Source organism: Camelus bactrianus, chromosome 16 (genome assembly GCF_048773025.1).
Source record: "Camelus bactrianus isolate YW-2024 breed Bactrian camel chromosome 16, ASM4877302v1, whole genome shotgun sequence".
NCBI lineage: Eukaryota > Metazoa > Chordata > Mammalia > Artiodactyla > Camelidae > Camelus > Camelus bactrianus.
In genome coordinates, this window is record NC_133554.1 from 43685470 (window position 1) to 43713388 (window position 27919).

The 27919-nt window shown below is 43.5% G+C and overlaps 1 protein-coding gene across 1 annotated transcript; it reads right to left on the reverse strand.

The window, feature by feature from the left end:
• Positions 1–2431: 2431 nt before the first annotated feature.
• Positions 2432–27919, reverse strand: DHX8 (DEAH-box helicase 8). The gene is made up of 23 exons (XM_010959573.3): positions 27683–27919; positions 23959–24044; positions 23413–23485; positions 22902–22987; positions 21834–21943; positions 21131–21469; positions 20577–20721; positions 20280–20483; positions 19507–19594; positions 17902–17999; positions 16796–16943; positions 15587–15768; positions 14229–14423; positions 13769–13954; positions 13431–13641; positions 13139–13320; positions 10552–10692; positions 8031–8186; positions 5481–5618; positions 4878–5006; positions 4515–4711; positions 3867–4046; positions 2432–3140 (listed from the first exon to the last, which is right to left on the reverse strand). The coding sequence occupies exons 1-23, from the start codon at positions 27828–27830 to the stop codon at positions 2921–2923; spliced, it is 3642 nt and encodes a 1213-aa protein (XP_010957875.2). The 5' UTR covers positions 27831–27919; the 3' UTR covers positions 2432–2920.

Consider the following 27919-nt stretch of genomic DNA (forward strand, 5'->3'; position numbering starts at 1 on the left):
ATGACAGAGAGGTAGCTGCAGGGGCAGGATGGGCGGTTCTAGAACAGCCCCTATGTAAACAGCTCCCCAGGAACCAGGCTCAGGTGAAAACAGGTGCTCTCCGTTAAATCGGAACCACAGCTGTGCTGAGGCTGGGCAGGCCCAACCCTGTTCAAGCCTGAACCACCCGCAGCCTCCTCCCAGTACTGAAGCCAAGACCTCAGGAAGGGATGTCTCTTGACCCCTACCCACAAATAAAGAGCAACGTTATTTTTTTCCCTAGAAACAAAACAATATGCTGACTTATAATTTAGAGCAAGGAACAGAAAAGTCTAAGGAACAAGATTTTTAAAAATACATGATTTAATTATGCATGAAAGCCAGGCTATCATGGTAGGAAGAGGTGTAAAAGTCAAGTGGAAGCCCTGAGGTCCCCAGTATGCGCACATGACAGACAGGGACTTAGATGAGAGGCAGCCTCCTGGAAAAGGTCTCCCAGGGCTGGGACATGTGACCTCTGCCCTCCAAAAGGCTCATTAACAAGCCACTCCTCACAGCGCTCTATTCAAATCCTTACACTTGGAAGGCACTGCTTGGGGAGGAGATGGCTAACAGACAGCTAACGCAACCACTATCCCTGGAGAAAATTCTCTGGGCTGAAGGAGAGACAGCCAAAACAAATTGTGCTCCAGACTGATGAAGGTGAAGCCTGGACCAAGGCGCCTGACCCACAGTAGAGCTTACACATCCCCTGTGGGGACGATCCTTTGACACAGATAAGCACGACTCCTCAGCACATGTGCAGGGGCAGGAAACTTCTAAGCTAGGCTCCCACAGGGGTGGAGTCAACAGCATACTTTAGTGGCCAAGAAGACTCCAGCTCCCTGCATGAGACCCACATCCTCTCCTGGGCTGTCACTCAATCTCAGGAAATACTGGTTCAAGGAAGAGAAACAAGGGCCCCATTGTGTAGGAGCAGCAGGCGAGTCCTTCCCAATCTTGGCCAGGAGCCCCGTTCTCCCTCCGTTCAGGCTCAGCAATACTGCCTACGTGCCATGTCCTGATGGACAGTCAAAAGGTCAGGACTCCAGCCTTGCTGTCAGGGCAGAGAAGTGACCCCAGCCCTTGGGGGTGATGTTCAAGGAACACCCACAGAGCTGGGGTCCTTTTTGCTCACCTAGCCCAGATTACCAGCCTACTGTCTCTCACTCTTGGCCTGTTAAACATCCTCTTCTCAACTTCAGCTTTAAACCCAAACCTTCTTCCTTGGGGGTGATGACCTCATAGGTTCCTAGGTCATCGGTACTGGTCACCCAGCTTGGACAGATGGGCTGCCAAGCCCAGAATTTGTTCCTAAACTGGAGAGACATGGACTGGAATTAAGACTGGGGAGCTGGGTACCCAGCCCCTGCTTCCCCTTCAGTTTCCTCCGTTGGCCCCTGCACTCTCCCCATAAGGCCTTAAAGGTTAGCACGGAAAGATCCCCCGCCCTTAACTGCTGACCTGGGCTTCCTGAGAGGCACACTCAGAATCGCAGGTGCTCAACTCAGCTCTGTAAAGGGGTAGGGACATACGGTTAGCAGACTGCTGGACTGTTTCTGAATCATGTCTTTAGGGTGGTTGGTTTGCTGCCCAAAGACAGCCTACACTCCTTACAACCTAGTACGTCATGTGGTCTCTTAGCGCCTGGGGTGCTGCTGTGGGGCAGCAGTTCTAGTACTTACCTCATTTCAGAACTTACTGGTGTGGGGAGGTGGGAGGCAGTGCGGGCCATAACGTAGGGTACAGAGTTCTTGATAAGACTAACTTTCCAGAAGTTCCACTGCCCGGCCTGGCAGCATTTCTTCTTCCCAGTCCAGAGCCTCCTCAGGAAATGTGAGAGTGGCACTTGGAGGTGGCCACTCCCGAACCAAATGCTGGGAGAAAACGCCCAAGTACACGGGCAGGACACAGACACTGGGCAGCACAGAGGCTCTGAGAGGTGTTACGCTGCTTTTCAGTTTGGGGTTGAGGAGGGAAGGCTTTGACCAAAAAGCCCTTTGTTAAAGACCTCAAGGGGATAAAAACAAAAACAAAACAGAGTTGTGTTGTTCCTTGCATGTTTCAAAAGGAAATAGGACACACTCCACGCTGTTAGTGTGACAGGCCAGAGAGGCAGCCAGGGAGAGCCTTCTGCATTCCACACGCAGCATCTGCAACCACTCAGGTGCCCAGACCAGAGCGCCTGGGCAGAGGGTGTGGGTGATCACGGGCAGTCCACGACGGGGCTGGGCCAGCGCTGGTGCTAAGCGGTAAGACTGGAGGTCTGGCTGTGTGTCACCTCCCAGCCCAAAGAGGCCCCAGGTTCTGGTTTCAGGGGACTCTTCACCAAAGCCAGATACTATATCTCCCCACCCTGAGCCCATTCCAATATCCTAAGCTTTCAGCTAAAAGAAATAGCCACAGAAAACCATTTTTGTTTCCTTAAGAAAATAAATATTTCCAAGAGATTATGCAAAAGTACAGGGGCTGGACAGGGGCAGGAAGTGGGGCCAACACTTTCAGCGAGCTTCATGGCTCCGTCCTCCAGAGAGTACCAGCTAGGGCATCCAGGCCCTAATCAAGCCCAGATGTCAGATGCTCTTGACTCCTCTTCCCCATCCTAGGGCTGCAGGAGTTGCCCCTTTCTTGGAGATGACGCAATGTACCCCCATGTTGGCTGTGAGCCCTGGCCAGCCCCACTGCCTTGGGGTGGTGGGGCCTGGAGGCTCTGGTCAAATCAGGCATAAATTCCTGTTTCTATTTCACCACCAGGGAAGAAACAGAGAGTCAAGTTTAGGAAATGCCCAGTTAAGATACTCAGTCACTGGACAGCTGTATCCTCAGAACCAGCTTTTTATCAATAAGAGCGAGGCCAAGCACTGGCCCACTGCTGCAGGAGAGGCAAACAGACTCCTGCCTCTCAGCGCCGCCGGAAAGCTCGGGATATTCTCCAGGCGTTGGGTTCCTCGTAGCGGTTGTACAAGGGTTCAAGGCGCTGCTGCTTCTTCTGCTTGCTTAGCTTGGTTGGGTCAGAGACCTTGAAGAAGGCTGGAGCAAACTCCACAAGCCACCGGGGGTCGATGGTGGTGACCTCACGCATGTACTCCTTCGTGGTCAGCACCAGCTCGTGGTACACCACCCTGAGCGGGGACAGAGACAGGGCTCAAGCCTCTGCTACAGGCCCTGCTCCACGGTCACCCTAGTCCCTGGGGGCCTCAGTGGAGCTTGCATTTTATCCTCTTACCTCTCCTGCCTGACCCATGGAGACTGCAGGCTCTGTTTATGACAGCCACAGCCCAATACTGAGGAGCCCGCACACCTCTCAGCACAAGAAAGCTGCCGGTTCCAACGAGTTAACTGACGTGGAGCCAATCACACCCCTTCTCTGGACCTCGGTTTCCTGCTCTGTGACATGAGAGGGTGGTTTTCCAGGCTGTCTCCACAGACCTCTAGGGCCCTGAAGAGGACCTTGGCGGCTGCCACAAGGGGATGGGGGAAGCCAAGCTGCCAAGACTCTACATCTCCAACCCTCTTCTGCCACAGGGGCACAGTGGTTTCGAAACGGTTTTATGTTAGGGTGGGTAAGATTCCTTTTTTTTTTTTTTAATGCTGCTTGAAAAAAGAATTTTTAACCGCCTCACTAGATGACCTCTAAGATCCTTTCCAGCTCTTATCCCTATGACTTTCTCTCAAAAGGGCCTGATATTTTGTCTAATTCATGCTTCTTCTGCTCTAGAAATATAAGCAATGTTAGAAGAGGAAGTGCTGGGGGTGAGGGGTGGGTGAAGACAAAGACACAAAGGACCAGGAGATTAACAAGTTCTCTCTGCCCGAAACGGCCTCCAGACCTGGGCCTGCTCACCTACCATTCGGGCTGTCTGTTAAAGAGAGCACTGGAAGGATGGATGTAGACCACCTGCTGGTCAATCAGCGTCCGGTAACCCTCCTGCGGGTCTTTCTTGGCAGCGTTCCGGAAGAATCCACTGCAGATGGCCTTCTGCACTCGAACTGTGGACTTACCACAAGAGACCACATCCAGCTTGTGTCTATCAGGAGAATAAATCATGAAAGGACAAAGATGTGAGACTACTCTGCTTTCAGAAGTTCCATCAACACCCCCTTCCTGGGATCCCCAGAGTAGGCACCAGGGCCCTCCGTCCAGCCCTAAGTGTACTACGAGGGCAGCTCTACACAGTGGGCTAGATGGACGGATGCCGTAAGAGCCAGATGCTTTGCTTAAGTTATAATTCAACCCAACTGATAATGCTGCAGATGCTTGTAAACAAAGAGCATTTTCAACAACTAACAAATCATCCTCCGCTTAGGAACTTTCTGAAATGATTCTCAGCCGCATCCTTACTGGGGGAGGAACACAACAAAGATGGAAAAGCCAGAGAAAACGAGGTACGTGAGGAGTAGGAGTACAGGTGCTGACAGCTTCACGGGTACACAGAGACCATCCGACATGCATTCAAGGAGGTACAACTCAAACATGAGAAGTCCCCAGACGTTACCTGTCCATTATGCCTAACATCTGCTTGCGAATGTCCTGGGCCCGGCGCAGAGAACGAGCCTGAATAAAGTTCTCATAGCACCACGGGTTGGAGAACTTATTGTTCTTCCAGGAGTTGTACACGGCCAGCAGGGTGAGGTGGTCCCCTTCAGTCTGGTGGAACTTGGCCTTCTTCTGATCTGCAAGGGCTTGTTTATCCTGCAAGCAGTGGGGAGAGGATGACTTTCCTCTAGTTCAGCGACTAACTGAACATCCAGCAGTTCCAGGGAGCCCTACATGGCCCCGTCAAGTGTCCACATTAAGCACTGCAGTGGCAATAGGCTGATTTCACCCTACTTCACCTGACCCCTATCGGAACCCCTACCTTGGGCCTGTAGAAGACGTTCTGCACTGACAGCATGGACACAATGGTCAGCATTTCCTCACTGCAGCCCAGATGCACAGACATGATCAGCATTTTGCACAGCATCGGCTCCAGAGGGAACTCTGCCATCTAGAGGGAGAAGAAGAAACAACAATTGCCTCCCTGTGGAAGAGCCATCTGGAGTCACCACCTGAGACACTGGTCAGAGTGGGTAACAGACCACAGGAGGTTTACCCAGGCACGGTGATGTGGGATGTCTGGCTCTATCAGAAGAATGTTTTCTTTTATTTCCCAAATACACCTCAACAAAATGGATGTGACCAAGAATATAACTACTGTTGGGGTAGGTAGGAATTTTGCAGACATCTTTTCAAATTAAGGCTAGACTCACTCATGTATCATGAAGTAAAACTGACTACATAGAATTCTTTTTCCTGTGAAGAAATAGTTTTAAGTGATAGTGGAAAATCCAGGTTAAAAACAAGTATTTAGAATTCTACTCAAAGCTCATCCAGGGACTTGATTTTTTAACACAAAACAAAGAGTATGGAAGGCTAGCCAGGGAATCTTTCCCAAAGCACCGAAGTTAGGTCTGTTTCCTACCCTGCGGCCCAGGCGAGTAAGCAGGCCCTCGTCATCCAGAGCCCCCAGTGTGTACAGCTGCTCCATGGCTGTGATCAAGGTTTCCATTGGTGGAGCATCCATGAAGTCAAAGGACAGCAGATCATTGATGCCCATGGCCTAGAACACAAGGGAAGAAAAGTGTGTGCTGGGAGGGTCAGCCTCACCGGTGTTAACACAGAGGAAGACTACCTGTCACGTTCTCTCTTATTTCTTCAATTGCAAATAGGAACCCACCAGCAAGATTAGCAGTAACCTCCAGGGCTGGCCACACAAAAGTCAAGACTGTTAGAAAGCATATACTTTCTCAGGAAACTTGAAAAAACACTCCCTCAGAATAACAGTACACACAGCTCAACAACAAAAAGACAACAATTAACAAATGGCAGAGAACAGACATTTCTCTAGAGAAGATATAAAAATGGCCAATAAACACATGAAAAGATGTTCAACATAACTAGTAATTATGGGAATGCAAATCAAAACCACAGTGAGATATCATTCCATACCCCCTAGGATGGCAATAATTAAAAACAAAAACAAAAACCAGAAAATAACAAGTGCTGGCAAGATACAGAGAAATAGGAAACCTCATACACTGCTGGTAGGAATGTAAAATGAGGCAGCCACTGTGGAAAACAATTTGGTGATTCACCAATAAATTAAACATAGAATTATCAAATGACCCAGCAACTCTACTTCTAGATATATACCCAAAGGAACTGAAAGCAGGGACTCAAACAGACACTTGTACATTAATGTTCATAGCAGCATCATTCACGATGGCTAAAAAGTAAAAACCACCCAAATGTCCATCAGCAGATGAATGGATAAACAAAAAATACATCGAATCATATATATATATATATATATAAACATATGTATATATATACACACACACACACACACAGTGGAATATTATTCACACTTAAAAAGGAATGAAATTCGAACACATGTCACAACATGATGAACCTTGAAAACATTATGCTAAATAAGATAAGCCAGATCAAAAGGACAAATATTGTATGATTCCATTTATATGAAGCACCTAGAATAGGCAGTTTCATAGAGACAACATAGAGTGGTCACCAGGGGCAGGAGATGGGGGAGAAGGAACAGTTTAGTTTAATGGGTACAGAGTTTCTATTTGGGTTGATGAAGAAGTTCTGGAAATGGATGGTGGTGATGGCCGCACAACATTGTGAATGTACTTAATGCCACTGTATGTTTTTAAAAGGTCACAATGGTCATGTGTATTTTATCATAATTAAAAAAAAAAAAGAAAGAAAGAAAATAACCAGCTTGTCCTGCCTCTCACATACAGAATTTCCACCATGCATCCAGGAAGTGTCTTGTACCATTAGGTGGCAGGGATATAAAGATGACTAAGATATGGCCCTTGCTCTCAGAGTACACAATGGTGACACACATGGATACAAAACCAGGACAGTGCAATTGCATGCCTGGCATCTGATACATTTGTTAGCTAATCTGATGAACAAAAGAAACAAATGAACTATGCACTATCCAAGTGTGTATAAAGGGTAATGTGGTAGGACCTAAGCTTTCTGTTTCTTTCCCATAAAGTGATAGTGACCATAAACACAGCAGGTGTTCAACAAATGCTTACTGTGTGAGTAAGAACTACAAGGAATTATGTTAGCAATCAGTAAGCACTGTGCCAAGTGCCTCTACCTGCATTATCTCATTTATCCTCACAACAGACTACTAACAGCCCCCCTTTTTGAGAGGAGAATACAGAGCAGAGGGCCGAGCAGATAAATTTGCCAAGGACACACAGCTCAGAGCAGGAGTTTGAGCCACAGATGCCTCTCTGTTCTCACTCCAGAGACTGGAGCAGGTTTTTTCTGAAGCTCTGTTTTAGCATCTCTCACAGGGAATGAATAATAAATTATAGCAGAGCACTCTGCACTAGTCAAGTGCCAGGGCTCCAGGGTAGCATCAGTGTGGGGGGCAGGGAGTGGGGATGCCATCATGTAGGAAATTACTCACGCGGCTCCTCTGCCAAAAGAGAATGAAGGTCCTCACTGGGGACCGAGAGAGGAAGAGCGCTGATTCAGAATGAAAACCAAGCCCCCAGGGGGCCAGTATGAAACCTGTACTGACAGTCCCCTTGCAAAGTTTTTGGACTGGGGGTTTTGCTTCTGCTCTAAAAGAACAGAACTGGATCTGAAAGTTAAAGGGTTGAGGAAAACGAGCTTGTCCAGTTTGGCACTGATAGGATTTTTCTAATATCCTGTTAGAAAATGCCCCTAACTAAAATCTGTTATAACCAAATATCCTGCTGGTTATGACGGCAAGAAAAACATGTCACAGCACACATGCCAATTTAGCCCCAGACCCTTGGTGGAGAAGCTGTTATCACAGCTATTCGTGTTCCACTCAAGGGACTGGTTCCATGAAGTTACTAAAGTATTTAACAAGGTTCATAAAACTGACGTTCATTTGCTAAGGCCACAGGCTTGGACTGTTCCACTAACCCATTCTAACAAGACAGACAGTGATTTCTACCTTGAGCGAGAGCACTGTGCTTGCTAAGTTGGTCCTCTGGATTTCTGGCACGTTGGTGGTCAGCATTTCATCCCGGTAGGCACGTTCTGTGTACAACCTATAACACTTTCCTGGGCCTGTTCTCCCAGCTCTGCCAGCTCGTTGCTTTGCCTGAGCCTAGAAGGATGGGCAAGTAACGTAAAAGTACGCATCTATTAAACATGGCTTAACAGCTTTACCCAGGAAATCTGTTAAAAAGTGGGGGTACTCAGCAACAGGTAAAATCTGAAATGGAGTTTACTTCACTTACTTTAGAACCATTTCCAAGACTACTAATGCTCTTATCACCTCCAACACTCAGCATGTCAGGAAAGTTTGTTCAAGTGAGGCAAATACAAGCAAGTGAACAGAAGAAACATTGTATAGACCACAGAAATAAACCTTCAAAATAGTGAGGCACAACATAAATGAGAAAGCATAAAACAAAACGACAAAGCCCCAAGCCCACAGTGATGACCAAAAATGTAAGCGAACTAAATAAATATAATGTTAATTATACCAGTGAATGACTTTGCAGCTATTTTAAAAATCAGGTTTGAGATACTCAATGAATAGAAGGAAATGTACACTCACATAAGTGAAAAGGCAATCTGCCAAACAATGGAATATTAATTTTGTAAGAAAAATTTTAAAATCTTAATGCATATATACAAACGGCCAGAAGTAAAAAACTAGAAAAAAATAATCAAAAATGTTAACTGTGGCTAACTGTGATGGTAGGTTTACAGATGAGTTCTATTTTCTTTCTCAAATATCCAATACTGAACATATATTACCTTAAAATGAATGAAATTAAATAGTTAATCAAAAATGCATACTTACTACACTACCAGAATCGCAACCTGAAACAAACATGAAACAAATGGGCAAGAAAAACATCAAAATGATGACAGTCGTGGTAGTAGGAGTAAGTAATTTCCAAAATAATGCAATGTCACTTCTGTGCTTAAAGGAGAGGGGCGTTAATTTTTGCAATTAAAAAAAAAATGTAGTTTAGTCCTAGGTTGCTAGGAAACAGTGAACAGCAAACTGAAGAGGCCCATTTTCTGACAAAACCATCTGTCTTATAAACAGTATCAGGATTTACAAACTCCTATGCTGGCTCCAAACCAACGGATGGAGTCTGAAAGGTCACTACCCACTTAAAGGCAGGCAGCAGTCACACACCGTGGCAGATCTCACAGCATTCTACAGATGTTTCACCAAATCAAGGAGGGCAGATGTAGCTACTTTCTCCATCACTGTGAGTTGCATGAAGAACTGGTACAGAGCACACACTCACTGGTGCCAGACCACCCAGGTTTAAATCCTGGCTCCACCAGCTATGTAACCTTGAGTAAGTCACTTAACCGTTCTCACTCTCAGTCTCATTTGTGAAACGAGAATAATAATGACAAATGCCACAAAGGTTCAACGTGAGAATGTAATGAGTTCAGGTATGTAAAAGTACCTGAGACAGTGCCTGGCACCTAGTAAGTTCCCTGCAAGTGTTACCTATTATTACTTAAGTTTCAAAATGAAAACAGCCTTTTGGTTTTATAGATTATGAAAGTAATACACGCCTTTTATAGAACATTAAGATAATACATAAAAGTATAAGGAAAAAAATCGCTTCACCCATCAGCACAGTAATCAGCAGCACCACTGAGAAATAACCTTGGCTAACATTTTGACTATACGCTTTCAGTCGCAGGCACATTCACGTAACTATGCACAAGTGCACATCATCTATTTTTAAATAAAAATTGGCTTATACTACACATGCTATTTTGTAGTCCACATCTCTCAAATAACATAGCACAGTTATATGCTTATGTCATTAAATATAGATACACACCACCATGTTAATGTCATATGACACTCTATGGCATGAATTTACTATATTTCATTAAACTACTTTCCTTTTGGAGCTCATTTAGAATTTTTCCAGGTTCCCTCTAACATAAACTATGCTTCTGTGAACATCCTTTTCCATTACCTTTAGATATGTGTTCAATCATTTCTAACTTTCAGATATATTTCTAGAGGCAGAACTGTTAAAGAAATAAACTTTTAAATTTTGGATACACTGTGGCCAAACTGCCCTCAAAAGGGATGATCAGGTTTTCATTTTCAAATATGACTTAGGCAGGAAATTATTCCATAATTACCAAAGAAACACATTATCACCTCATGAATTATTACTCTCGCAGATATGTGTGGCTAAGTGCAGTAATTTAAAAAAATATGTTCTTACCACCTAAATTAGATAATCTAAGGTGCTAGGATTCAATTCCTTTTTTTCTTAAGTTCCAGTTTTATGGGGCATTTTAATGTTGAAACACTATTCTAAAGATTAAAAGCAAACAACAAAAAATCTCCTTTATCTCAAGAAAGCACTCAGTGTCTTAAAACAGTAAAGTTCAAAACACAAAACCATAATAAATTTCAGAAAGGCCCTAACCAAGATTTTCAGAAAAGCTGTCTGTAGAAGCTGCCAAACCTGAGAAATAGGAGTCACCACAAGCTGGTCGATCCCCGTCTTGGAATTGTAAACTTTCTGCTTCACAAATCCAGGGTCCACCACATAGTAAATACCATCAATAGTCAGTGATGTCTCCGCAATGTTAGTAGCAATCACAACCTACAGGCAAGAGGGACACAAATGGATTGAGCGTGAAATGAGACTTCTGAACTCAGACACCTGTTCAAAGGATTGGCAGATCTCTCCCCCTCTAGATGACTAGATAGCACTTAATCTCAGTTTGGCCTCCAATGGGCGGAAGGGGAGGTGCCTTCATCTAATGGGTTAGGTTGGGGAGTGGGTGGTAACTGAGAGAAGTGGAATAGGAAGAAGCAGCGGCCAATCAAAGCCAATTTCATTTGGTGCAAATGGCTAATATCTCATTTTCTAGATCCAGTGTTGATTACTACAATTTTAATTGTCTAGCACCCTGGAAAAGCAGAGTTCCTGGCATCACATGTGCCAGTGCAAAATGAGATTTTCCTTCCCCCACGGGGACATCTGGACTACAAAATGGGCTGTTTGTGTATGTGGAACATGAGGGAGACTTTTTTTTTCTGATCATAAAATGAGCCACGAGGTGGCAGAGGAATTTCACGGTTTGTGTGTATGCAGCAGGATGTGTGATCTAGAAGATTATTGGTCTCAGCTTGGCACTGACACTGTTCTTCCACCCAGAGGTTCAAACAATAAAACACAACTGCTCAGAAAAATCACTGCTAGGAGGCACCAGAACATCTAGCATCATGCCAGCATTATACTGGCCCTGAAAGGCTTCTACTGCCACAGAGCTGCAGAAGCCCTCTTAGAGAAAAGTGCAACCATCAGGAACAAAACAGAACAGGAATCACCATCTTCCCCTGAAACCTGCTCCTCCTCATTTCCCTCTTCAGCACCACCTTCCATCTAGCTGCATAAGCCAGAAACCTGGTAGTTACTCCTGACCACCCACCCCTGCCCTTCCCTCCTCCTCCAGGCACTCACTATGTCTTGACCATTCTAACTCTTTAATATTATTCAAATCCATCTGTCTTCCAGATGGTTACCGGACTTATCATGGTGATCATTTCAGAATGCATGCAAATGTCAAATCACTTTGTAGTGCCCCCTAAAACTAACATAATATTATATGTCAACTACATTTCAATAAAAAACCCCATCTGTCTTCCATTCCTAGGTATACACTCAAGAGAAATGAAAACATATGTCCACACAAAGACTTGTAAACAAATGTTCATAGCAGCATTATTCATATTAGCTAAAATGTGGAAACAATCCAAATGTCCATTAACTGATAAATGGATAAACAAAATGTGGTATATTCTTTTCTACAAGAGAATATTATTCGACAATAAAAAGAAATGAAGTACTATGTGCTACAACATGGATGAAACTTGAAAACATGCTAAATGAAAGAAGCTAGTCCACAAGGATCACATATTATGATTCCATTTATATGAAATGTCCAGAATCGCTGGATCTGTAGAGACAGAAAGTAGGTTAGTGGCGGGGAAGCGGCGTGGGGGGCAGAGGGATTATAGCTCAGTGGTAGAGCATGTGCTCAGTGTGCACGAGATCCTGTGCCTTTGTTAAAAGAAAAAAAAGAAAGAAAAAGTACATTAGTGGTTCTGAGGGGCTGAGCAGAGGGGTTAATGGGGGGATGACTGCTAAAGGGTACAGGGTTTCTTCTGGGGGTGATAAAATTGTTCTAAAAACTAACTGTAGTGGTTAATGGTTAATGATTAATGACTGATAATGGTAATTAATGGCTACAGAATTCTGTAAATATACTAAAGTGTACTGAATTGTATGCTTTAAAGGGGCAATTGTATGGTATATAAATTATTTAAAAAAAATTTTTTTAATAGCAGTACTGGGGATTGAACCCAGGACCTCGTGCATGCTAAGCATGTTCTCTATCACTGAGCTATACCCACCCCCTTTTTAAAAAAATTTTTAAGTCAGTTATATCCCAGTAGAGCTATTATTTTTAAATCCATCTGTCTCCTTTCCCACTGTCTCATACATACAATCACACAGTCAATTCCAGCTACTGGAACTACGTAGCTCCCTGAAGTGACCACACTCTCTCACTCCTAGGCTATCACAGGCTCTTCTGCTTACTCAGAGTGCATGTCCTCCCGCCCTTCTTGCCTAGATGACACCCACGTGTTCTTCCGGACGAGCTTAGACCCATACTTCCTGTGAGTAGTTTGGGCTGGGTTACACACTGGGTTGGATGCTTCCCCCACCCGGGAACCCAGCAGCACTTTCACACTACATATTAAAGGCCAGTCTACTGCTGGGTGCCCCACAGCAGACAGAAGCCTGTCCTCAGACTGCAGCCCTGGTGTTCACCCCGAAGTCTGGTAGATACTCAAAAAATATTTGCCACAAGTAGAAAAAGAGGAATAGGAGTCACATGCAAGACCCTCAGTCCTTAACAAACTGAATTGGTTGGACTACTTTCTAAAACATACTAAACAAGACTCACAGACACCTTAAGCAATCTCCATTAGGGCCAGCTGCAGACACCACATGGTTTCAGAGAACAAGGGTCTGTTACCTTTCTGCTGCCAGGTGGAGCTGGGTCAAAGATTCGGGTCTGCATCTCACTGGGAAGAGCAGAGTACACTGGGAGGATAATCAACTCTGGAACATCAGGTCCCAGGGACTTCATTCTTTCATACAGGATCTCACAAGCAGTATCAATCTCTTCCTGACCAGTCAGGAAGACCAGGATATCACCTAAGAGGAGAACAGGAGTATGAATTGACTTTCTAACTGTGTATGTGTTCTAAGCAAAGGCCATAGTACCGTCAACAGATCTAAGAGGGAAAAATGTTCTTTCCCCCTACCTGGTGGTTCTGTTAAATGGATCTGCATGACAGTGATCAAGCTGGCATCCAGATAATCTGTTTCAGGTTCCTTTGTGTACAGTATTTCCACTGGGTATGTTCGACCTGGGATGGTGAAGATGGGAGCTTCATAGAAGTACTGAGAAAACTTCACTGCATCCAAGGTGGCTGAGGTGACAATCAGCTTCATGTCCTGCCGTTTCTGAACTGTCTAAAGGGAAATGCAATGTGCCTTACTGAAAAAAGGACCACTCAAAAAGGCACAGGAACTCAAATCCAATTCTCAGAACTCAGTTCCCAACAGGTAAAAGAAGGGTCGCCAAAAAGCACCTGGTTACCTTTTTCAACAACCCAAAGAGCACGTCGGTGTGAATCGTTCTTTCATGGGCCTCGTCCAACATGATGATCGCATACTGAGTGAGGTCGGGATCAATCAGGCACTCTCGGAGCAGCATCCCGTCTGTCATGTACTTGATGACTGTCTCGGGGCTAGTGCAGTCCTCAAAGCGAATGGTGTACCCCACCTAAAGCAGAACAGAAGCCGAAAACCTTAAGACACAAACCTCTCCTTGCAATCTCCAGGCAAGATTTTGGCCCAGACTATCACCCATAATCTTAATAGATCAAATTTGACAAAGATGTACAGGGATTTCCTCACAGTAAAATCTGCCTTGGACTTGATCCTGAACAGACCAATAATGACAATGAGAACCTTCTCTCCCTCAGCGGAAACCTGAAGAGATCTGGGCCTTTACACTTTCTTCAGACATTTCCAGAAGAGCTTCACCACCCACTTACCTCTTGGCCTAAACAACAACCAAACTCTTCAGACACTCTCTTGGCCACCGACATGGCTGCTACTCTCCTGGGCTGGGTACATCCAATCTTGCCCCTGGAAGTGTAGCCTGCCTCCGCCAGGTACTGAGTGATCTGCGTTGTCTTCCCAGATCCTGTCTCTCCAATGACAATCAGGATCTGATTGTCATGGACAGCCTGAAAGCAACCGAAGAGAAATACGGTCATTAAAATTTGCCACGCATCACTCGGGAGTGAAATAACTGACTATGTTCTAACACTAAAAGAGAAGGGGGACACAACAGTACACATATGTAAGATGATAATCGGGGTTCAAGTTATTTTTAATCATGCATAGAAAAAATATTAACGGTGATTTTCTATGGGCAATGCTTTTTCGATTTTAACTGTATGTATAACAAATTAAAAACTTTAGAATTCATGAGTATTCTTTTTCTGACTGACTCAGATTAAGTTTTTTATTTTTAACTTACTGGTTTTCTTAAATTCATAAAAACACAAGATGACTTTAAAAGCACAACTATCACCCAGATAGCCCTGATATTTTATATACGCATATATATGTTTTTTCAAGTAGGACATGCACGTGATTAAAAAATTCAGTAGTAAATAAAAAAGATACAGTGTTCTTTTCTACTGCCACTCCTAAATCTCCTGTACTTTACCCTCCAGAGTCATCTGATTTCTACACTGTTTATAACAGCAAAGGACTGCCATCAACCATCAACATACATGTCTATTAACACACAGAGCACATCCACATAACAGAGCATTAGAAAAAAGAAAAAGAAATAGGTACCAATGCTGAGCTATATCACTGAAGCAAGATGCAGAATGGTGTATATAATATGCTGCCATCTAGAAACACACACAGCACATGTGAAACACATAATGTCACTGTGTGTACATATATACTTGTACTTGCTTGTATATGTACATCATTGAAAGAATCTGCTGAAAACTAGTAAACTCAGTTACCTCAGAAAGGTTCAGTGGTCTTAAATCAGATCTCCAGAAAATGGAATCTGAAGCAGACTTGCCTCAATGGGAAGTCAAGCACCTCTACTTTTTTTAATTGACCAGAGCTGTTAGTCTGTGCAACACAATACTCTGCCCACTTGTACCTGCTCTAAGGATCCCCAGTTCAGATTTATTTTCCCATAGGAAAAAAAATGAGTAGACTAATATATATATTTTTAAGTACTTAGAGATGTCCTGGTTTTTTTTCCTATCCCCTATGGAAAAGCCACTTCAAATGTGCTAATTTAAATTACAACATGTCATCCTCCTTTTAGAAAAGACCCCAAGTCCCCACCAGTACATCATGAAGGGCGTCTCACCTGGACCAGCTGCTCCTTCAGTTTGTAGATGGGCAGGCTCTCTCTCTGCTCAATGATTGACATCTGGGTCTTTTTTCCATAAGAAGCTTTGTTGCCCCCAAAGGCATGCTTCTTCCACTCGGGAATGTCATTGGGCATCATCCCAATACCCCTCATGTTGGCAGCAATCTGCCTGCCTTCCGCTGCAAAGGGAAACAGGGGGCTTAATTACCATCCTCAAACCACCTCACTGCCCCCTCCCCAACACTCAACAAATCACATTTCTCCAGCACATCACTCCTCTCTGCTACCTCCTTGTTTAAGCCACCATCTTTCTCCTCTGAACTATTATAAAAGCCTCCTAATTCATCCCACGTGTCTACTCTTGCCCCATCCAATCCATTCTGCAAGACCCAAAAATAATCCTTCAGAAATGCAACTCTCATCTCGCCACTCCCCTGAGCAGAACTCTGCAGCACTTTCCAGTGAACCTTAGAACTGAGCCCCGATTCCTAATTCCAGCTACAAAATCCTGGCAGCCAGACCTCACTCTGTCACTCAGTTCTTTCTATTCCAGCCACACAAGTCTTCTTTCCCATCTCACAGCCTCAGCACAAGCTCAGCCTGGAATATAGTCCCCCACTCCCGTTGCCATTCCTTTTGACAGACTAAGTCCTCTTTATCTTTCAGGTCTCATCCTTCCCAGGGAAGTGAGCCACCATAGCCAACTACACTTCCTGTACGTCTTCATATAGCACTGGTCATGATTTAGTTAATTCATTATTTGGTAATTATTTGATTAATATCCATCTTCCCCACTAAACTATAAGCTTCCTAAGAGCAGGGATCATGTCTGTTTTCTTTACATCTAAATCCCCAATTACCCAACACAAGTAATAAGTACTTGTGCTAAAGGTATCCAACAGTTAATATTTACTACACAAAGAATTATATGAAAAGAGAAGTTGCAAAGTATTATCTTTAGAATGAAAATTTTAAAGTTATCCAGAAGAAAACTCAACCAGTCTAATGATGTGACCACAGTTACCAAAACATTTAAAAAACAAAACAAACAAAAAACATGCTCTAACTGAAGGGAAAAACCAAATCACCAAAGCCAAGGCTAAACCTTTGGTCTGTACTGGTACTGCCCTCTCCCTGTGTATATGAAGGTTCAGATTTTTTTTGGTCGGGGGGGAGTCCACCCCACAACCCTTCCAAGAGTCCTACCATCAGGCAGAGGATCAACCCAATGTTTATTGAGTCCCATGGGAATAGAATCCATCTCGGCTTCCCGCTGGGCCTGCTTGAGCTCCCTCCTTTCTTTAGCCAAGGCACTCTGCATCATCGCTGCTTGAGAGAGGGAGCCATCTGGGTTCTAGTGCAACAGAGGACAAAGCAACATCAGAATGTGATCTCAGCAGGCATTAAATATCCGGGAAATAAAATGCAGATGTTAAGCCACTCGAATCTAAAAAATGAGACCCTCCTGGAAGAAAGTTCATATCAACATACCAGACTAAGAAATGGATAAACAGTAGCACGTTCAGAGAAAATGAACAAGGACAATGATCAATCACTGAAGGAACCGGGGATCTTTGGCCTGAAGATGAGAACCACTTCCAAGAGAGAGGACATATGAGAAAAAGATGAGGATAAGAATTCTTCTGTACAGTCCCAAGAACTAAAATTAAGACCAATGTAGATCCCTCAGTAAGACATATTCAGCTCTGCCTAAAGAAGAATGAACTACTGATGAGATCGCTCTGAAGACGGAATGGGTCTCTTTAAGAACTGATGAATTCTGTCACCAACAATGTCAAGCAGACATGAGAAGCCCATGTGGGAGCAACACTATAGAAGGACACATGGGTGGATTATAAGCATCAACTGGGCTAGGAGATTTTCAAACCTTTCCAAAACTAAAATTTTATCATAACTTTGCCATAAATTCTCCTCACAGCTATGCTCTCCACAACACCGAGTGCTACACTTTCCATCCGGGGCCCCAGTGGTCAAGTGAACCCTTCAAAATTGCCTTTGAGTCTGCAAGGTAATGATTTAAGTGGTAAGGCCTGGGCCGTGATGGTAGCAAGCACTCATATTCATCGCTGCTTCCTCCCAAAATACACTAAAATGAGAGCAAAAGAATTAAAAAGGCAAAAGCAACAAAGCCAAGTCAATCTCCCTCTAAAACAAAAATATTCTAGACCCTGACCAACAGTCAATACTCCCTCCTGTGGTGAGTTGAGTAAACAGCTCCAAAAAACTGAACTGTTACTTTAGGAAAAGAAGTTCACTTGACATGTCCAGGTTAGAGTCCCAGCGTTTCTCACCTTAACGATTTTGATAGGGCTCATGTCCATGCTCTGCTTGGTGTGCCCTCTCAGGAACGGAGGCTCTTCCTCAACCAGCTCGATCTCAAGGTCCTCATCTAAACAAGTAGCCAAAAACAAAAGAGAGGAATGATCTATCGCTTTATCAAAACACTTACTCTCCACAGGCATCAAGGATCTTTGTCAAATATAGCTCCCAAGGTCAAAACTCTAATACAGGTGACTGTTTCCCCCACCCCTCAGCCATCTCTAGGGCATTGTGCTCCAGCCCAAGAACTGAGCTGAGCTTCTTTCAAAATAAGTTAAGCCTCTGGAAAAATGCTGTCTGATGTTCTAAATGGTACTAAGGCATTTGCCATCCGATTTCATATGGAGTAACATTGGGGGGGGGGGTTGGTTAGGTTTTTGATTTTGTTTTTTAATGGAGGTACTGAGGATTGAACCCAGGACCTTGTGCATGCTAGGCACATGCTCTACCACTGAGCTATACCCTCCTCCCCATATGGAATAACTCTTGACCCACAACAGGCTGTGAAAAAAAAAATTAAGTTGGACAGCTAGACAATACCAAATGTTGACAAGGATGTGGAGCAAGAGGAACTCACTTACACTTACCAGAGATGTGTAAATTGGTACAAAAGCTTTAGAAAACAATGTGGCAAAGTTGAACAAGCACATTTCCTACTACCCAGCAATTCTCCTCTTGTATATTTAGGGAAAAAAAGATTGTCTTGCACATGTGCACTAAGGGACAAATAGGGAAATTTCATTATAGTACTATATGTAAAAGTAAACAAAAACTCAGAAATCAGCCCATATGCCCATCAAAAGCAAAATCGATAAATTATGGTACATTTATATACAGAAACACTCTCCAGCAGTGAAAACTAACATAATGTAACTATAAAAATCAACATAAATAAGTATCAAAAGAATGGTAGTGAATCAAAAAAAAGAGAAGTTCAAAAACAGACAAGCTAAATAATACAATGTTTAGGGACAGATACACAGTAGATGGTAAAACACTTAAGAAAAACAGGAAGATAATTAACACATACTTTAGGATGGTGGTTACCCAGAAGAGGATGGAGGAAGATCTAGTCAGAGCATGGAACCTAAGGGCTTCAGAGGTGCTGGTAACGTTCTACTTAACTGGGTGGTAGCTATGTGGGTGTTCATTTGTTATTGTTACATAAGCTATATGCACTTTATTAGAGAATTTATTTCACAATTTTTAAAAATTGTCATTGGGCTGAGTTAAAAATTGTTTCCAGGGCAACTCAGAAGTAATCTAAGTGGATTCAGAGTTTACAGAACAATTACTAAGACTATGAGACCAAAGTCACTCCCCAAAATACAATGATAACTTTTTAGATCCTAAAAACTGATTATAAGCAGTAAGTGTAACAACACATAAACATTTATCAGAAAAATGAGTTTTCGCTTCCATCATAAATAGACCCTTGTTCTTTGAGAGATGAAAGAGACCCAAGAAGCAAATGAGTTTAACCACTGAGTTAAACTACAAACAAACCCCATCCAATGGCTCAACTTGCCAGCTGTCATCTGGATCCACTATCCTGCTCCAGCTAAATGGCTAGTTACCTTCTTCATCATCCACTTTAGGAAGAATGCCAGTCTCTTCATCGAAGTCTGGAAACTCTTCTTTGGAGAGGACATTTGCAGCAATCATCTAGCCAAAGGACAGAAGAAAGCTTTGTCACCTGCTGGGATCAAAACTCTTCCTTTGTAAGAGAGTTAGGACAGAGGTTTCATGTAGGAAACCACTTTTTCCTCCTCTGACCCATGACTGCAGGGCTTCAAACATCATTATATCCCATCCTTACGACAACATGGCGCCCAAAAGCATGGCTCAAGGGTCTCATGCCCAGAAGTGTTATCTGCTTCTTCCCTTGATTCCACAGCACTCCGCACATTCCTTATCATGTAATAATGTAAACCGTCAAAGATATTTGTTTCAATCTGTCCCCTCCACTGGACTTTGAGTTCCTCAAGTGTAGGAACCATGACAGATTCATCTCTGTAGCATCTGCACAATGGCCTGGCACACTGGGGTTTTGCTGTTCACTGACAAATGATGAAAACAAGAACGAACGTTTACACAGCACTTAACCACACGGAGGCACTAACTTAAGAGCTTCACTTCTATCAACTCATTTAATCCCCACAATGCCACCACTGGCCTGTTTTACAGAGGAGGCAGCTGAGGCACAAAGAGGTAGCAGAAGCTGGCTCAGGGTCACACAGCTGCTAAGAGGCCAGAAGTCACCGCAGGCCATCGTGCTCCAGGGCCTGCACTCCTAACCACCATGCTACATGCTGAACGACTATGTGGCCATAAAAGCAACTGGCCCAACCTGCTTGATCTCCCACTTCTCGGGGTCAGAGATGCGGGTAAGGCGCTTGCGTTCCAGTGAGTCATCCTCTACTTCCGGGGCACTGACGAGGGAGAGGTGGGTGGGTCTGTCCGGATTCCTCATAGAGGTCTCCTCGTTGGTCTCCCCGACAAGATTCCGTCGTCGATTTGGGTTTAGATCTTCACCAGTCTCTTGGTCCACATCCTAAGGCACAAAAACAAGGGAGACAGCCCACTTGCTGCCCTCTCATGTGTCCTTGGCCATCCGATGTGGAAACCAGCTGGATATCTCACCTACCTTCATGCTCAGACTGGTCTTGGTCCCGGTGAAGGACAGCACTTTGACCTTGACCCTCTGGCCTTTGCTCACCACATCAGCCACATTGGCCACACGGCCTTCCCGTCGGAGCTCAGAGATGTGCACCAGGCCTTCCCACCGCTTCCTAAGGGAGAGTCAGAAACATCTGGAACGTGCCTAAAATACCTTTTCTTCAAACATGTTCCACCCTTGTTGGAACTGAATAAAAGGAAAAGGTCTTAAACTCAACAGGAAAGTTTCAAGAAGCTGGTCAAACGATAAAATAGTATTATCACCTCTAAAAGAAAAGACATTGGGGTAGAGGACAACAAATTCTCATCTGTCTCAACAAGGAAAAGGGCAGATCTCCCAAAGGCAGAGGAGGAATAAATGGCTCTATGACATTTCAAATAAAAAGTCAATTTCCAACAACCTGATATGGCTGATTTGACTTAAGTGTCATTAATTACAATAACTTTATAGAAAGTAAAAATCCCCAGTGATAAAAGAAATTCTGCTCTTCATTGGTATGGAAGAAGAGCACCAGCCATTACCTGAGTCCCTCCAGCTGCACAAAGCATCCAAACTGCATGATGCTGGTAACTTTCCCGTTGTAAATGTCCCCGATGGCGGGCTCTTCCGGGGGAGGGCGGTCCACATGCTTATCCCGCCATCTGTCCAGATTCCTCTCCCCATACTTGTCTCGGTCCTTCCGGTCTCTGGGGGGACTCTGACTTCTGCTCCTGGACATGTACCTGGACTTGCCCTTCCTCTCCCGGGTCCGGGAACGTGACCGAGAGCGGGACCGGTGTCTACGCTTGTGATCTCTAGCGCGCTCGCGCTCTCGCTCACGCTCTCGGCTCCGGCTCCGCTTCTTCTTCTTTGTCTTGTCCCTAACAAATCAACAAATGCCTGTTTGAAAAAGTAACCAGCCCAGTTTCATCTTTGCCTCCCCAAGCACCCAGCACAGTGCCATGCATGTGGTCGGTACCCACTAAATGCTAAACTGATTTAGAGTTTCAATAACTATGACATCCCTGCAGGCCAATAATGGAGGAGGCCACAAACACACTCAGCTTCTTTCAACCCAGATTTCTATCTTTTGAACATCTTAGCATTTGATGCATAAATATTCTTTATCTAATGAAAACAGATTCAACCATATGGTACAAGGCCAGTCTAGATTCTGTAAACTTGCTCAGAATTCAACTATCACCACATCCTAAACTTCCAAAAGACAGGACACTAAGGACAAACCGGTGCTCAACGTCTCTGTGCTTCTCCTGGCCTGCTGCGCTGGGCATTAAGGCCTCTAGTTCTTTCAGGACATCCACGGCGACTTTCACATCATCCTCGTCCAGCATGGTCTACAGGGGCAGAAGCCAGCAAAGTTAGGAGGAGAGGAGACAACAAAAGTCACTCAAGAATCTGTACTTCAGGTACATCTACAAATCTGACAGCTCCTACATTACTGACTACTTACATGAAGAAGGCAGAAGGGGACAGAGATTTGAGATAGAGGAAGAAAGAATGAGCAAAGGCTCTTAGAACTCATTTCTACACTTCACAAATTTCCTCTGTCCTTAATACAAGCCCATGGAAGTCAATTAGACATCACTCCTCCCATGAAACCATGCAAGTAATGATTATAAACAGAAAACAGACGTCAAAAATCTTAAAAAGCAACTCTCCCTTTACACTCCCTTCCCTCTTTCATCCGTAGTTCTTTTCTTTATTTCATCTATAGTTCTTATCACTGTCAGCTATAACATACACTTACTTAGTCATGTATTGCCTGTCCCCTCCTCACTAGAGGAGTTTACATGTTTACTTCCTGCCCCTGCCCAAATACTAGGATGTAATCTCCAAAAAGGCAGACACTCTAGTCTGTTTTGTTCACTACTGTACCGTGGTAGTTAGAACAATACGTGGCACATAGTAGGTACTCCATAAATACTCACTAAAATGAAATTTAAAAATCAAAACACTTCAAAAATAAGACTTCTGATATGCAATAGAGGGAGAAAAATCTAATTTTGCACATCAGGCATCTGTTCCAGATCCTTAAATTATTTCATACCTATTTCATACCCCTAATCACTGCTTCCCACAATTCCAAACTTATTTCCCTCAAATATCATTCTCTGAACCCTTTAACACTATTCCATACATAGCATATGCTCAAGGAGTGACCAAACACTTTCACTTTGACAAATATGCTACAGTGAAGACAAACTTAAAATTGGTAACTAACGAAACAAAGAAAAAGAATGAGGAGGGGGGATCACGCGGCTACAGCAGATGTTCTCAGGACGGCATCAGTACCCGGACGGAAGGGTTGTCTGGTTGGCAAAGGACTGGGAAGAGTTCCTTCAGCTTTTCTTTTTCAGTTTTGGGTTTAACAACTGGATCTTGTTTCATTAAAGAGCGTGAGGTATAAAAAAAAAAAAAGAGAGAAAGAGATTTAATATTCTTAATGGTTAATAAAAGACCTTCAACACTAGATTTACATCAAACTAAAAACAGAACGTTTTTCTACATATTACTCATATACATGACTATAAACGTAATTCAAATTTCTAAAAAAAAAAAAAATCTAAACCCTGATTATGAAACGCTCATCAAAGTATCAAGGCATGTGGTTGGGGGATGTGCATCAGTAGTCTTTTGATTGGTTATGTTTTATAATTTTAATTTTGTTTTAAGTCAATTTGAAAAAATTTTACTAGAACATTTACTTGCTCAGCAGCTGCTGCAAGGGAAAGAAACGCAATTTACAGGATGCTCATAATCTAAACCATTCTGGAGACGAAGCTCAGTTAGAGGCTCTGCTTACCTTTGCTAGTGGAAGGCTTTGCTGGAGGCCGCATGGTTTGTATGAGACGCAGCAAGTTACTAATGAGAGAATCCTTTGAAAAGAAGGAGAACAAAAATCATTAACTTCTGGATCAGAGCTTAAAAACATTAAGAAAAGGGGTGTCCTTTAGAAAAGGGTGGTTCTGCACCAGAAATGAGCTAACTGGAACAAACAAAGCATAGAATGCCAATCCGATGTGGCATGAACCTAGTAAAGTAGCCGCAGAGAAAGCTTTTTGTGGGGAAAAGTAATTTAGTTCCCTTTAACTATTTTATTTCCCATGGAACTACCTCCTAAACCTAGACGCTTGTTTTGATTCACAGAACAAGAATGTAAACACCCATAAAGACTTAATAACAGAAATCCTGCCCCATTTTCCTAGAAAGGTGTCACAGGAAATTCACTTACACCGCCACTGCTTAGTGGCATGAAAACATCACACACTTAATGGTTTATTTGATTGGTATCAACATTTAAATCCAAAAATGACATTAAAATAAAACAGCGGTCTCCAGATACACATACCGTGAATTCTGCACCATTTTTGACCAGAGAAGCCTTGAAAGTATCAAAGGTGATATTCTTCTCAGCAAGACTGATTACAAATTCAGCTGCAAATGAGAAACGGGATTAAAGTAAGAAAAATGGGAGACTTGAGCAAGAAATTAGTTTCAAGTATGTTAAAAAGAAAATCGGCTAGGCTATTCAGCAGTCATAAAAACTGAAGACCACCAGCCAGTAAGGGTAAAGAAAGAATTCAGACTACCGAGTTTACCCATGTATGTTCTACTTAATTTTTCATAAATGAAGAGAAGGTATCACCACAAAATGGCTCACCAGGCCCTTGAGCGCATCTAAGGGAGGAAGACCTCCTTATCCTAGATCCCTATACTCTCTTCTTATGGAACTACTAGCTGTGCACACTGCCATAGAGATTCTCGGGTAACCACGTCCAAGAGCATGAGCCCATGCGAGTACGCGCATGTGCACACACACACACGCAACAGGACGCTTTCAACAGTTTCTGACACAGACATAGAAAACAAACTTATGGTTACGGGGTGGGGAAGTGGGTGGGAAGGGATAAATTGGGAGTTCGAGATCTGCAGATACTAACTACTATAAATAAAATAGGTAAACAACAAGATTATACTGTATAGCACAGGGAACTATATTCAATATCTTGTAGTCACTTATAGTTAAAAAGAATATGAAAACAAATATATGTATGTTCCTATATGACTAAAGTTATCGTGCTGTACACCAGATATTGACACAACATTGTAAACTGACTACACTTTAATGAAAATATATTAAGACAAAACAAAACAAAAGTTTCTGAAAGGACACATCTGATCTATACATGACAGCCAGGCAGCTGCTGGATAGTACAATTTCCAAGTTGGTGAGTCACTCGCCCCGTCACCCCCAGATTTTTCTCTACAAACCTACCTAGTTCTTGACATTTCTAATATTAGGAATATTTATTAAGAGACTTTCAGGAGAAAAGTGCATTTTATGATAGGCTGAGACAACAAGCCTCACACTGTAAGGTCCTATAAGAAAATTTTAATGATTTCATTTGGATTTTAATCCTAACAAATAATAACAACATGGAGGATCTGGGTAACTAACTTATAAACTTATATACCATTTCCATGCTGAAATTTGGCTTTACCTTTTTTATGACATTAAGTGAAAGCCAGATGCCATCAAGCTTTTTAAAATAACAAGTTAATAACAAAAACGCCAATGGTTAAGACTTTTCGAACATCTACTACATGCCAGGCACTATGCTAAGTGCTTCACATGGGCTATCCTCCTAGTGCTCACAACAACTCTCAGAAGCAGGTACCATTATGGTCCCTGTTTTACAGATGAGGAGGCTGAGGGTTTGAGATGCTGACCCAACCAGTAATAATAGGTAGAACCAGGACTGGAACCCAGAAATCTGACTTCAGAGCCCAGATTCTTTAGAGGAATGCAGAGAGAACTAGTCACATGGTGCTAGTCGTACAATGCTCAAAAGAGCCAATCCTAAAGCAGGCAGCAGCATGTTCACGCTGCAGCCGTCATTAACAAGGATTTTTAAATTTTCAGAATTATATGAGGGCATCATTAAATTCATCGAACTATCAAAAATCGGTCAAAATCAAAAGAATCAAGTCAGCAAATAAAACACAAAAGAAGTAAATATATACCTTTTTGTTATTAAAACCAACTCTGGCAACTTAGTTTCAACAAAACAATACTGTCTATCTATCATGCTTTTCAAATGTTAGTATTTTTAATGTTACTGGTTTTGAAATTCTGTGTTTAACAGTGTGATATTGTGATTTATCAGAAGAAATATATATTTAGTCTTCATCCCCAGCATGGAGCTCCTAAAACCCTTGGAATTTCCTAAGAGCAGAGAGTAAGTTTTTTATGTTCCTGAGACAACTTTAGGAAAGCCCCTAGGTAACTAGAGGATGAGTGCTGGTTGCCAGGGAAACCAGCCAGAACACTGGGAACTTTCAGCCCCACTCTGACCTGGGGGAGGGGAGAGGAGTTGGAGACAGTTCAGTCATTCATGGCCAATTATTTAACCAACTGGGCCTACCTAATGAGGCCTCGATAAACACCCAAAAGGACAGGGTTTGGAGAGCTTTCTGGCTGGTAAACACATGGAGATTTGGAGAGAGTGGGGACCTCAAGAAAGCATGGAAGCGCCTCTCTCCTTGCCACACACCTTCCATTCAGCTGTTCCTGAGTTTTATCCTTGTATAATAAACCAGTTAGTAAAATGTTTCTCTGAGTTCTGTGAGCTGCTCTAGTAAATTAATCAAACCCAAGGAGTGGGTGGTTGGAACGTCCAATCTGTAGCCGGTGACAACCTGGACTTGGAATTGGCCTGTGAAGTCGGGGGCGGGGTAGTTTTGGTCTTCACAACTTTGTTTCCCCTAAAAGGGGCCAAGGCATTAGTACACCGTAGTTTAAAAGAGAGAAACAACGTAAGCTCACTGACCAAAGGAATCTATCCTGTTCTCTACTGTACTCCTAATCCCCTAGCACAATAAACATTTGCTGAATGAACATATTACCCACATAGATAGCAAGTTGACAACAATATCACCTCATTATCATGTAAAAGAGACTGAGGAAAATGACACAGGAGAGGCACACTTTGATGATAGGCAACAGAAAAATGAGCTAAAATACACAGGGCATCTTCCCAGGGGCTATATGGTCACACTGTGAAGAACACAGTGTCGTTCCCATTTCATAGATGAGAAAAACAACTTCAGAGAAACTAAGTATCCTACCAAAGGTCACACATCTAACCTCCCTGACTCCTCTTTGTTATGTGTCCCTTCCGTTCCATCTCTCCAATTGATGACTTCACTTGATCTTCATTTAGGAAAAAAAAAAGTCAAATTGGAACCCTCTCCCTCATCTTCCTACCACCAATCATGAAATCCACCTGCATCTACAACCACATTCTGGCCTCCTTCCTGTTAAAATGAACGAAGCATCCCTCCACTCACGCTCTCGACCCCATCCATCCCTTTACCTTCATAAGGACCCACCCCACCTGCCTGTGGCCTTAGCTGTAGGACCCTAGTCTTTTCCATTTCCTAGGTGTGGGTTCTCTTCGTGTACAGTTTGTCCCAAAACATCTAATAACTGGTGTTTGAGAGACAGTATTAAACATGAATGGTTAAGAGCACAGTTAAAGGAATGGACTACAAAATACTTGAATTCCAGACCAGGCTCACTGACATCTGATATGTGATCCTGAGCCTTGTTTTCTTAATTTAGAAACAGATAACACTATCTCACAGGATAGGATGAAGACCAAATACGACAAAGTAAGTAAAACACTGAGCATATCTGGCATGTAGTGAGAACCCAGTGTCTGCCATTAACATTAACATCCTCCTCCTCCTCCTCCTCCTCCTCCCCACCCTCCTCCTCAAGTGGCTGCTGTTGCTGTTAACGCTGTTTAATTATCTGGGGCTGGAAGAAAACAAAAGAAGCAGGCGGTGCTGGCCGCTTGAGGTCTCACTGACAGCTCTAGGAAATGGTTCCCAACAGGTCGGCCTGGAGGGTTCTCTAGAGTAGGCCACGGCCGCAGGTTCCCTGGCCCAAGTAGCTGTGACAGAGAGACAGGTTCACACCGACCCGCACATTCGGCCCATCAATCCCCTTCTCCTTCCACTTCCCTCCACCCCAAAACCGGAGGCCGCAGGGACCTCCCCCGGCTCACCCAGATCCTTGTCGTTGATCCCCAAGTGATTGTCCAGCTCGGTGCAAACCTTCGACACTAAAGATAGATACTCGAGTTTGGCGAGTTCTTCCGCGGGGCCCAGCTCTGCCCCGGTTACGGCTCCCGCCATGGCCACAGCCACCGCCATGGCTACGGCTTCCCCCGGCCCCTTCACGGCGGGCCTTCGGAGCTAGTTCTTCCCCGCTCCAGTTTCCACTTCCGGGTCGGCGCACATCT

Excerpts from the sequence above, each read along its gene's own strand:
- DHX8 (XM_010959573.3), bottom strand. The coding sequence starts at position 27,830 with ATGGCGGTGGCTGTGGCCATGGCGGGAGCCGTAACCGGGGCAGAGCTG. Across the intron at positions 18,000-19,506 it reads TAAAGTGGATGATGAAGAAG|ATGAGGACCTTGAGATCGAG; the intron begins GTAACTAGCCAT and ends CTACTTGTTTAG. Across the intron at positions 13,321-13,430 it reads CCATTTAACAGAACCACCAG|GTGATATCCTGGTCTTCCTG; the intron begins GTAGGGGGAAAG and ends TTCTCCTCTTAG.